The sequence below is a fragment of the Bubalus kerabau genome, chromosome 3, assembly GCF_029407905.1.
Source record: "Bubalus kerabau isolate K-KA32 ecotype Philippines breed swamp buffalo chromosome 3, PCC_UOA_SB_1v2, whole genome shotgun sequence".
Classification (NCBI taxonomy): domain Eukaryota; kingdom Metazoa; phylum Chordata; class Mammalia; order Artiodactyla; family Bovidae; genus Bubalus; species Bubalus kerabau.
The window spans coordinates 2,955,021-2,967,720 of NC_073626.1; the positions used below are offsets into that span (position 1 = coordinate 2,955,021).

The 12,700-nt window shown below is 51.7% G+C and overlaps 1 protein-coding gene across 7 annotated transcripts in view; it reads right to left on the minus strand.

The window, feature by feature from the left end:
* Positions 1-12,700, minus strand: part of LYRM4 (LYR motif containing 4) — an 88,949-nt gene that overhangs the window by 49,543 nt on the left and 26,706 nt on the right. Inside the window, exon 3 of one of the 7 annotated variants that reach the window (XM_055570522.1) lies at positions 4,643-5,040. The exons of the other annotated variants lie outside the window; for them this stretch is intronic. Coding sequence (XP_055426497.1) covers positions 4,963-5,040 — 78 coding nt within the window. The 3' untranslated portion in view covers positions 4,643-4,962. Of the gene's footprint in view, positions 1-4,642; positions 5,041-12,700 lie in introns of those variants that run through there. 7 annotated transcript variants of the gene reach the window in all.

The window sequence follows — 12,700 nt, forward strand, 5'->3', positions numbered from 1 at the left end:
CTCTTCCGTGAATGCACCTCTTGAGGCCTGAATGGGTTCTGGCTCGAGGCAGTTATAAAGGTGGGGCGGCTGGAGGTGTGAAAACGGACTGTGAGTCAGCCAGCACTCACTGATGCTCAGATCTGAGGTGTGAAAACAGTACCCTGAGACGGCAGACACATGTCCTTGTCCTAAGAAGACACCGCTGACATCTACAGAGATAGGGTTACGTCTGCAACCTAATGTCAACGTTGGTGAAATTAAGTGAAAGGCAAAATATTCATTCTTTTACATAAGCTGTTCAAGTTCCAGTAAAATAATTTTTTAAAGGAGAAAACCATCCAGAGAAGACTGATACGCTACTTTTCATTCAGAAAAAACAAGCCTGAGGGACGAGTTTTAACATCAGCCCGTGAGCTGTCTTAGGCGCCTACCCTGGCAGCTGAGTGGAGCGCGCACTTAGAAGGTGCACAGTGAACCTCTTCAAAGTTACATCTGCAAACGTCATCCATGCTGTCAGCAAGTACCACGGGTGTTATGAGATTAGAGCGAGGATTTTAACATATAGAAAAGTGTTGATCCCCGCCCCAACACTAATAAACCAAGAAGTCACTTCAGTCAAAACGCAGAGCTCATGGAAGCCTAACTTCACAGCCATGAGTGATAATGTCCACCTCTCAGACACGGTCTGTTTCCTTTGCTGAGTGAACAGGAGTTCGCTTCCCAAGGCCTTCAAATGAACGACATCTAAAGGGCATCACTTCTACCTGAACAGGACGGGTCAGGGGCCGTGAGGTGGGAGGGACAGCTCCAGGGGTGGGGAGCAAGGCCCAGGGGCGAGGCCTGGCCTTCAGATGTAAGGGCCTCGGGTGTTTGGGTACAGCTTCTGGTGGGAGACCTTAAGCTTTTTAAGTTGTTAATGTCACTAGCAAAAAAAGTTCATGCATGTAGCCTTAATGTATCTTTGTTTTTAAATTACCGACACGTGCTCCTGTGCTGCCATATGAGGCATGTTAAATTAACCTTCTTTTGCAGAGGGATGTTAGGAACACCACGAAAGCCCCCAGGAGGAGCCTCTCCTCACAAGGACCTCAGCTGGCCTCAGCCGGGATGTCTTCAGTGGTCTCAAGGGAAGGGCTGGGGGCTCACCTCTCAACATGGCTTGTTCATGTGCTGAACGGGTGTTTCACTGATTCACACGGTAACTTCCTTTCTTTCTAACACGGAATGTGAGCTTCACGGGGGAAGGGGCAGGGACAGGACCTGTCTCATTTATTATCATTTACTGCTGTATCCTACTGTCTGGAAGAGTGTCTAGCACATAAAGAGCTCAGGAATAACGGACAGAGATTGACTGGTTTTCAGAGCCCTCTTCTGCACACCTAGTTTGGCTTCACACTGAAACAACAGCAAACCCTCTAATACACACCCCACAAGCCCAGGACCACCGGAAGCACTGTTCCGCTTAACTCAATGAACCCTCAACAGCCTTACTAAGCAGGTATGGCCGTCACTTCCATTGTGACTGAGGACACGGGCACAAATGGCAGCCTAGTGACCTGCCCAGGGGCAGTGGCTGGTGGCTGACCCGGGACTTGCTGGGGACGGCGTGGCTGTGGGTCACAGCGGTGCCTCCCGCCAGGTCAGAGGACTGGCCTCGCTGCTTGATGCACAGATCCCAGGGCTAACCCTCCCGCAGGTGACAGGGGACAGACTTCCACACGCATCTTTTCCCAAGCCAGACATCCTGGAGCCTCTGGCTGCGTAACAGACACCGTGGAGTCGGTGCTCTGACACTGGGTCTCCCTCTTTGGGTTTGGTCGAGCTGGTCCCTAAAAGGCCAAGAGTCCAGCCATGGACGCCACCAGCTCTGGGGGTGAGACCCAGCCTCGCAGTCACCACTTGACTCGAGCAAGCTTCCTCTTCGGAAAATCGAGCTGATGATAACACGTCCTCCTTCCTGGAACATCCGCCACTGTTTGGTCCAACTCCCTTCCTCGGGCAGGGCCCTGGCACGCACGTCGCCCTCAGGGACTCACAGCATCACGGGCACGGTGACTCCAGGCAGCTTGACCGCAGTGCACCGCGCTGGACGGCCAGCCGTCCTGTGTTTCCGCTGGATGCTCCGCCTCTGCAGCTGGGTTTCACGCGGCGACACTGACTCAGTTCTGTCTCCTGCTGCACAGCTGCCCTTCTCGTAAGAGAAGAATGTCCTCATAGAAACAATGTATAGCACATCAAAATATTGACAGGAGCCTTAAGCCCTAATGTCTGAAGATAGCTGTGGGAATGACTTATCACAGAAGCTCCACTGTTTATAACCCGGTGATTAGGGAGTATTGACAGATGCAAACGCATTATTGATGTCAATTAGAGACGCACAGACTGATGAGGCTCCCGAAGAGCTCTGACACAGGCAGTTAGAACAGCGCCCGTCAACACACCTCGAAGCCCCGGAGGACCGGGGAAGGCGGGCGGCCAGGAAACAGAGGGCCTTCCATACTGGACGCGAGGCCACGTCAACTGAGACGCACTCGGGAGGGTATGACTGGCACGACACTGAGGCCGTGTGCACGAATGAAGGCTTGGGCGCGCATGCAGAGAAGGCGTGCACCCTGCACGGCCAGGATCTGAAACCAAACCGGGATGCGCCCCTGGGACGCCGGCACTGCAGCGCCTCCCACGGGTGGGGCCTGTGCCACTGCTCTGGCTCTTGCTGGATCTTCTTGTCCCGGCAGAGGGGGTCGCTTCCGCCTATCTGATAGAGCAGTCCATCAACAGAGGGGCGGCCGGCCATCAGCGAGCAGGACCCCTGCCAGCGGCCACGTTGCTGCCTAACGGCTCTCTAAACTGGCCAGCAGAGAACAAGCACGGTCGCTGGCCGAGAGGGAAACATGTGCTCCCTTTAAAACATGTTTTCAGTAAGAAAAGCACTTAATTATTAAGAAAAGCAGGGACAGCCACACACAATGCAGAGTACTAACCGCTATAAGATCATGGCAAGAAAAACACGGCGGCTACAGGGACAGCTGCAAACTTCACACAACAGCTGAGAGTCACTGAAAACGCGCGTGCTGAGCCTGCTTGGCTGAGACACATCGGGATCAGAGCCAGAGACAGGATCTGTGCTCTCTTCCAGTCTCCCCTCCTCACCCCACTCCTCCGGGGAGGCCTGTCCGGTCCGGTAAAGGATGTCTCCCTGGTGACGAGGTATCCGCGGTCTGTCACCTGTGTGAAGGGTGGCTTCTGTCACAGCTCACGGGTCCCCAAAAGCCGCCGTGATCCCCGCCACGTCCCTGCCATCACTTGGTGTTAAAAGCTTCTGTGAAGTGTAGCCAAGGGCTTTTCTGGACTTGGCCCCGAGGTCGCAGCCGACAGTGGGAACCACCGTTACATAACTCAGGCCGTGAGCCACGGCCCACGTCAACGCGACAGGCTGCCTGTGACACCTGGCAGCCAAGCTGTTTCAAGTCAGTTCAGTAAATGCAGAGGGTCAGTGGCAAACCTCACCTTGGTCAAAATCCAGCATTCACAGGTATGCTTCCGGGATCTAACTATCACCATCAATTACTTTCAGAATCAGAGAACATCAGGCATGGAGGGGGGCCTTGTACCCCTGCACGCCCGCGGGAGGAAGCTGGCCTCGACGGCCATCTGCAGTGGGCAGGGTCAGGAGCAGGCTGGCCTGCGCGCAGTGACGGGTGTGCACTGAGCTCTGAGGGCACATCCATGTATGTGCAGGAGACCCTGGGACACGCTCGGCTGAGTGAGTGCAGGTTAACACCGTGAAGGAAGCTCCACTCCAACCTCAACAAGGTGTGTTACAGAGAGCAGAGTCATAGAAGGAACTCCTGTGCTGTCAGGGTCTTGGAAAGCAAGGCACCCAACTCCTCACCTTTTCCAGATGAAGCCCACTGGCTCGTGAACTTGCTGGTGATGTTGCCTCAGGTTTTGACAGACTAGAAAGGCAATGCCAAAGAATGCTCAAACTACCACACAATTGCACTCATCTCACATGCTAGTAAAATAATGTTCAAAATTCTCCAAGCCAGGCTTCAATAGTACGTGAACAGTGAACTTCCAGATGTTCGAGCTGGTTTTAGAAAAGGCAGAGGAACCAGTGATCAAACTGCCAACATCTGTTGGATTATCGAAAAAGCAAGAGAGTTCCAGAAAAACATCTACTTCTGCTTTATTGACTATGCCAAAGCCTTTGTGTGGATCACAACAAACTCTGGAAAATTCTGAAAGAGATGGAAATACCAGACCATCTGACCTACCTCTTGAGAAATCTGTATGCAGGTCAAGAAGCAACAGTTAGAACAGGACATGGAATAATAGACTGGTTCCAAATTGGGAAGGGAGTACGTCAAGGCTGTATATTGTCACCCTGCTTCTTTAACTTATATGCAGAGTACATCATAAGAAACACTGGGCTGGATGAAGCACAAGCTGGAATCAAGATTGCTGGGAGAAATATCAATAACCTCAGACATGCAGATGACACCATTCTTATGGCAGAAAGCAAAGAAGAACTATAGAGCCTCTGGACGAAAGTGAAAGAGGAGAGTGAAAAAGTTGGCTTAAAACTCAACGTTCAGAAAACTAAGATCATGGCATCTGGTCCCATCACTTCATGGCAAATACATGGGGAAACAGTGGAAACAGTGACAGACTTTATTTTCTTGGGCTCCAAAATTACGGCAGATGGTGAAATTAAAAGCCAATTCACTGCAGCCATGAAATTAAAAGATGCTTGCTCCTTTGTTATGACCAACCTGCTGCTGTTGCTAAGTCGCTTCAGTCGTGTCCAACTCTGTGCGACCCCATAGACAGCAGCCCACCAGGCTCCGCCGTCCCTGGGATTCTCCAGGCAAGAACACTGGAGTGGGTTGCCATTGCCTTCTCCAACGCATGAAGGTGAAAAGTGAAAGTGAAGTCACTCAGTTGTGTCCGACTCTTCGTGACCCCATGGACTGCAGCCTACCAGGCTCCTCTGTCCATGGGATTTTCCAGGCAAGAGTACTGGAGTGGGGTGCCATTGCCTTCTCTGTGACCAACCTAGACAGCATATTAAAAAGCAGAGACATTACTTTGCCAGCAAAGGTCCGTCTAGTCAAAGCTATGGTTTTTCCAGTGGTCATGTATGGATGTGAGAGTTGGACTATAAAGAAAGCTGAGCACTGAAGAATTGATGCTTTTGAACTGTGGTGTTGGAGAAGACTCTTTAGAGTCCCTTGGACTGCAAGGAGATCCAACCAGTCTATCCTAAAGGAAATCAGTCCTGAATATTCATTGGAAGGACTGATGTTGAAGCTGAAACTCCAATAGTTTGGCCACCTGATGTGAAGAGCTGACTCATTGGAAAAGACCCTGATGCTGGGAAAGGCTGAAGGTGGGAGGAGAAGGGGACGAAAGAGGATGAGATGGTTGGATGGCATCACTGACTCGATGGATATGAGTTGGAATAAACTTTGGGAATTGGTGATGGACAGGGAGGCCTGGCATGCTGCAGTCCATGGGGTCGCAAAGAGTCGGACACGACTGAGTGACTGAAGTGAAGTGAAGGGGATTCTATGTGACTTCGGGCTGGTGGTTTTTACAACATTAAGGAGGCGAGATGGGGGGCGAGGAAAAGAGAAGCACTTGCTAGGCTCTATGAAGAGGACATGCTTGAAGAAGAAGAATCTATGTAAAAGACTAATTTAAACTGCACATCAGCATTATTGAATAAAGCTAAGATTATTATCAGGCCCCATTTCAGAGACTTTTTAGAGCCTTTCAATTATTTATAACTGACCAATCTATGAAATGACAGCCTTAATTACAAGGTTTGGGGATGAGAGAGCATTTGTGACATATCCCTTGGTTCTGGCATTTCACATACGCAGCAGGGACAAGACTAGCCTTCACTCACGAATGGTGTTCCCTGGGCTTCAGAAGACACTCTGAGTGACGATCAAGTCTTAAGAGTGATTAAATACCCTGACCGAGGAGAGAACGGGTTGATGAGGGTCAGGATTTGAATTTAGGTACATCTTGCTCGAAGCCTCTCCTCTTCCCTGCGACTCCTAGTTATGTCTCTGAGTGAAGAAACAGACACGTGACTGTGTGTGATCATCAGTGAAACCGCCCTTCACATACACGCAGGTAAAACCCACCAAAGGCAGATACCCAGCGCTGAGAAACGAGGCCCGCTTCTCACACTCGCGCTGGGCCAGGTCATTGGGTCGTCAGCTCGCCGCTGCCCGGAGAACATGGGACAGAAACACAGAGTGACATGCGCGGCCCCCCTGTCCCCTGCTCGGCGAGGGGCACCGTGCCCTGTGGGCTTGTGGGGAGCCTTGGTGCGAGCACAGGGCGGATGGACGATGATGGCGGCAAGGACGGTGGGGAGGAAGGCGACACGCGGGCTCCGCAGGAGGTCGGCAGGGCAACCGCTCAGGAAGCCCAATGGGGCTGCGGGCCCAGACCCGAGAGCAGGGGCTCTCACACAAGGCGGCCGACCTCGACCCTGCCCGACGGGGGCTCCGTGCTGCTCTTTCCCTTTGAAGGCGGACAGGCGAGAGTTTTCTGAGAAGTGAGCAAGGAGACCAGGCTGAGGGATAAGCTGTTCATGAGCCTACAGTGGAACTGCTGCCTTCCAGGGAGAGTGCTGAGAGCCAATGGAGGAGGAACGCACACCTGGCCGCCTCCTCCCACCTCCGGCCTTCGTTCACCTTTGGAGGAGATAAGGCCAGCCCGCGTGACCCCTCTTCTGAGAACTGCCCAACAGCCATGGGCTGTCCTCCTCCTAACTCTGTGTCCCCGGGAGAGCTATCCACACACACCCCGTCTGAACTTCCGCATCGAACACGGGATACCTCACAAGGCTGCTGGTGGACATTCTAAGCGCTCGGGTGAGACACGGTGTCCATCAGTGTCCAGGGAGGCGTGACGAACCCACACTGGTGACGAGCACCCACCACCGCCACCTTCACCGATAAAGCCAACCCCCCACAGACGCAGGACCCAAGGCAGCCCTCTCCGCCCGCCCAGGTCCCACAGTCAGTTACGGTCAGAGCGGAGATGAGCCCGTCCACCTCCTGCCTGTGAGGTCAGTGTTCTTTCTGCTCCAGAGCTGTTAGTATCTGCTTCCACTTAAGGCGCTTCACAACGAAACAGCTTCTCGTGGAATTCAAGAGTGAGCAGGTCTGGCCGACTAGACTAGGAGACTCATCGGCTAGACTCATCGGCTAAACGGGAGCAGGACAGACACCAAGATAAAAATTCCCAAGGGAAACTCATGCCACAGTTGTCTCCAAACAGCACTGCTGTGTGAGCTCTTGTGCGTTCACACATGCATGGGTGCAGAAAAGCCATTACTGTACGTAAAAAAGTCAGGGGTGAGACAGGCTTCCTCTTAAAGCATGTGGAGTCTTGTTCAGTGCGTGTCAACCCTGGAGGAGGGAAGCGAGTTTAATGAGTGATTTCCAACTGAGAGGCATTTGTTCTAGAAGAATGGCAACTGTGGGGAAACACGATGGCCCCAGACTTGAGGCATTTCTAGAAAAAGCCGAGAGAACACTGGTTTAAATTCTTGCATGAAGAAGTCTTTTTTTTTTTTTTTAAGCTGCTGCTGCTAAGTCACCCCAGTCATGTCCAACCCCACAGATGGCAGCCCACCAGGCTCCCCCGTCCCTGGGATTCTCCAGGCAAGAACACTGGAGTGGGTTGCCATTTCCTTCTCCAATGCATGAAAGTGAAAAAAAGTGAAGTCACTAAGTTGTGTCCAACTCCCAGTGACCCCACTGAATGCAGCCTGCCAGACTCCTCTGTCCATGGGATTTTCCAGGCAAGAGTACTGGAGGGGGTTGCCATTGCCTTCTCCTTTTAAGCTGCAGAGGAACTATATACTGAACAGGCTGAAAAAACTATAAAATAAACAAGCCTCTCACTGCTCTGCTTTCTGAAACCTTCTCAGAACGCTGGGGAACCTTTTATCCCTATAGAAACATTTCACCTTTCCAAAGACACAGGGTCCACTTAGGGGGCAATTCTGGTCATTGTTTATAAGTTTATGTAGACTTCCGGAGGACTTTATTCAAGTCCAAGACAGAGTATATAAATCTCCGTTGCCTCTGACTGCTTCATTGTTATTTTTTTTTTTAATATGTAGATTTAGCTTTTGATCTAATCTTAGTTTATCTACAGAAGCACAGGGTAAAGTACCCCTGGGCTACGCCTCTCAACTCCACGTTCCGTTCTGTGAAACGAGTGAACAGATTGTATCTGGAATGGAGAGGCCTGGCTTCCCTCCAGAAGCGTCAAAGTCAGCAAGAGCTTCTGTGAGGCTCTGACGGACCTCTTAATTCCATCCCAACTCTGCCTCTAAAAACTTACAAAATCAATTCATAATTATATGGCACAGAATGGGCGCTTGATAAACAGGGAAGGAAACGGGGGCCTGGAATAGCTAAAGTACAGTGTGTGTGTGATTTGTCTGGCAGAGAGGGATCAAAGTCCCGGAGACGCTGGCAGGGAGCAGGGAGGGGTCAATCAAACAGAAAGCAGCATCGGCCTGATGCTCCTGGGGGAGTGCTCCCATCCTTCTCCAGCCTGTGGGTGATAGCCTTACTGCTCTTCACTTGCTGCTGCCATCTTCATTGAAGGAAAACGTTCTCCTCAAAAATATGCTCAGTACCAGTGACATGTCTTTACCGGAAAGGAAGCTTAGCAGCAGAGGCACAAGCAACGCTAATTAAACAATCCTTTTTTTTTTTTTTTTTAAACTTTCTCTGTAGCGGAAAGTTCAGACCAGGAGAAGTTTTTGGAATTTATGATGGCACAAATACATGGCTGGCTTTCAACTTTGCTCACCTGGAACCTAAACTCTGGAGAGTTAAGATCCTGGTGAAAAATGGTCAAGGAAAGCTGGACAGACAGTAATTTACCCTGAAATGTATCCATAGCTTCCGCAAATACTCAAGAAGGGGACAGACACTGATGTGAAATGTTGAACCACGGCATTTCAGAACTGGAAGGAGCCTTGGAGCTACAGTATGATCCTTTGATTTTATAGACAAGAGACTGAAGGCTTGAAGTTCAAGCTCCAAAGGACCCTCAAATATCAGTCAGTGTCTGAAACACTTCCTTTTATTTTTCTCAATTAAGAAAAATTGATGGTTGGTTATAAAATTGGTTATAAAATTAGGAGAAGAGAGAATTTTTTTATTGTGAAAAAAATTAAGAATTTACTACCTTGACTAATTTTAAGTGTATATTAGTAATTCAATAGTGTTAAGCACATTCACATTGTTGTAAAACACATCTCTAGAACTTTTTTACCCTGAAAACCTGAGACTACACCCATTTAAACACTAACTCCCCTTTCCATGCCCCAGCCCCTGGCTGCCGCCACCACCTTCCTCCCCATCTCTGCGCCTGGCCCCGTGAGGACTCTCACACGAGGGGAATCAGGCAGTGCCGGTCCTTCTGCGTCTGGCTTAGCGCTCTGAGTGCAGGCTTGTAGGTCCATACACGTTGTAGCCTGTGTTAGTCTCCTTCTTTTTAAGACTGAATAATATTCCCCTGCACGTAAACACTACATTTTGTTGTTTATCCATCCGTCAGTGGGAATTTGGGTCGCTTCTACCTCTTGGATACTGTGAATGATGTGTAACTCTTTCTGTGTATTTTAAATGCCCCTCATCTACAGATCGGAGAAGGCAGGCACCCCACTCTAGTACTCCTGCCTGGAAAATCCCATGGGCGGAGGAGCCTGGTGGGCTGCAGTCCATGGGGTCACTAAGAGTCGGACAGGACCAAATGACTCCAGTTTCACTTTTCACTTTTATGCATTGGAGAAGGAAATGGCAACCCACTCCAGTGTTCTTGCCTGGAGAGTCCCAGGGATGGCGGAGCCTGGTGGGCTTCCGTCTATGGGGTCGCACAGAGTCGTACACGACTGAAGCGACTTAGCAGCAGCAGTAGCAGCATCTACAGATGACTTCCCTCTCCTCCATCAAAACGATTGCCAAATAAACTTTAGAGATTGGTCTGAGACTACCAGAACAGTGCTTCAGCTAAGAGTGAGCCAGAGGACAGGAAACGCGCAGTACTGCCCTTCCCACAAGACCTGTGGGCAAAACGCCCGCCTTCTCAGGCCGTCTGCAGGATGACATTCCGGTTAGCAAGCAGGCTGCCACCCATGTCATCAACCCCCTTCCCGGTATCTTCAGTGGCTGTGCAGAGCGTCCGCCCTGAATCGCGCACGGCAGCAGGTCCACAGTTCTGGGTCTGACACAGCCACTATCTGAATTGCTTCCTTAAAGAACATGAACAGCTAACGTGGTATGGAATCTTGTCATCACTAAACAGCTGCTGACAATAATGGTATAACTCCAACGTCTTGTTTTCCAGAATTAGAAGACAGGATATCCAGCTGACCTTCTCAGGTTGTAACTACAGCTTACAGTTAACAATCAGATCAGAGATCAGTCGCTCAGTCGTGTCCGACTCTTTGTGACCCCATGAACTGCAGCACGCCAGGCCTCCCTGTCCATCACCAACTCCCGGAGTTCACTCAGACTCATGTCCATCGAGTCAGTGATGCCATCCAGCCATCTCATCCTCTGTCGTCCTCTTCTCCTCTTGAGAACAATATATTAACAATATATGTCCTCATCTCAATACTTAAGTTACACAAACCCTGCTGAGCTGGACACATGAATACCGCATTACTGGCTCAGTAAGCAAACATCCTTTGGAAGTCCAGTGCTCAATCGCCAGCCTACACGCACGAGTGAGGGGCTGGGAACCTGTCAGCCCGCTCGGCTCGGAGCCCAGCAGAGCCGAAGGGGCGCTGTCCCAGGGCACACGCTGGTGAACGCTGAGAGCAGCACACAGCTGAACGCACCCCCAACCTTGGCACAGACATTTTAGTTTTCACCATGTTTGAACAAAAAGGTGATACACACTGAAGATTCAGCTGGATTCTCCTGAAGCCATAATCGTGACTCTCACACTCAAGGAAATCGCGGCCGAGTACAGGAACGCGGGCACGGGGCCTGCTCAGCCAGCGCTGTGGGAGGGGCTCCTGCTGCCGCTTCTCCCACAGGCGAGGGCTATCAGGCCAGGGACACAACTCTGCTTCAGAAAGCTGGGGAAATGCTTTCTCTGAGATTTCTCACAATCTCTGTGAGCTACCCAGTCTGGGCACCACCCTCCCTGCAGGCTACGGAGTACAGCAAACAGCCTTACAAAAGAAGGCTGGTTACTGCTGCTTACAGTCCTAAGGGTGCGGCATATCCTAGGGGCTTACAATCCTTAGAGCACGGAGCTCTAACTTGGGGGTGATGACAGTCTAATGAACGACTTACACAGAGGGATCAGAAGGAATAAACAGAACAGCAAAACGGAGAAAAGAACAAAGATGAAAGCAGAGTCTGGTTGACACTCTTGCTTCTCTGTCTGGCGTGAACCACCCAGATCTCTGCTGACGTCTCGGGCAGAACGTCCCCGTGACTTCTCCACGGCCCAGACGGTGAGAGCCGCGTGCCCGGGCCCCTCACTCGGCTGGCTTCCGCGCACCATCCTGGCGCCGCGGGCACCCACGCGAAGGGCCTCTCCCGCTTTTCTGACCTCACCTGAGAAGCGGACAGGGAAGCCAGGTTTAGCAGGGGCTAGTCCGGGACCTGCTTTCAGCAGAGGAAGAACTCACACAAGCTGCCAGGCTTAAGCTGTATTTATGAAACCATTTTATCTGGAAACAGAGTTTATAGAAAAGTGGGCAAATGTCTGTGCTGTACAGGATGTGAGAGGACACAGGCAGCTGGAGAGAGAGAGGGGCCTGGGGTTAGGGGAGAGGTGGTGGATAGAGAGGGGCCTGGGGTTAGGGGATAGGTGGTGGAGAGAGAGAGGCCTGGGGTTAGGGGGAGAGGTGGTCCACAACAGCGTGTCCACAACAAAGAATAAGCGGCGGCCGGCCGGCTTCCAGTCCGTGGGCCACAGTTACGGACAGTGAGGCAAAGGAGCCTGAGCTGCTTGTGCAGAGGAACTCTGCCCTGCACGTGCCTCCTGCGGTAAGAGTCACGCCTAGGGGCTGTGGGGAAGGAGAGTCACCCCAGGAGCTGTGGGGAAGAAGAGTCACGCCTCGGGGCTGTGGGGAAGGAGAGTCACCCCAGGAGCTGTGGGGAAGAAGAGTCACGCCTCGGGGCTGTGGGGAAGGAGAGTCACCCCTAGGAGCTGTGGGGAAAGAGAGTCACCCGTAGGGGCCGTGGGGAAAGAGAGTCACCCCTAGGGGCCGTGGGGAAGGCTGGTGTGAGCTGCTGATGCTGCTGGAATCCCTGGGGTGGCCACGTGAAGACTAAACATCTCGGCACACGAAGGAAAGATGACCTCTGAGGGCAGGATGGGCTAGGACGACACGGTCCTTAAATGTCTGGGGAACAACACTGGGAGAGGACTTGAAAGTATCTAGATCCTTCCATTCCTCCTGAAGCAGGAGCTCACGTCCTGGACCTTCTGAGTCTGCCCTCAGGAACGGAGGCCTGAGTGCGTGTCTGGCCAGGCGCCCCGAGACAGGGCATCCCGCCTTCTCGCACCTCGGATTCTCTGTGCCTAGACAAGAAATCTTTCCTCGGAGACTTCTGTCAAAACTGTAGAATCTCACCGTGTGACAGGGGTGTCATCAGCGTCAGAGCTGAGACCCTCTGCGAGGACGGGGGCAGGAGGCGGGCCG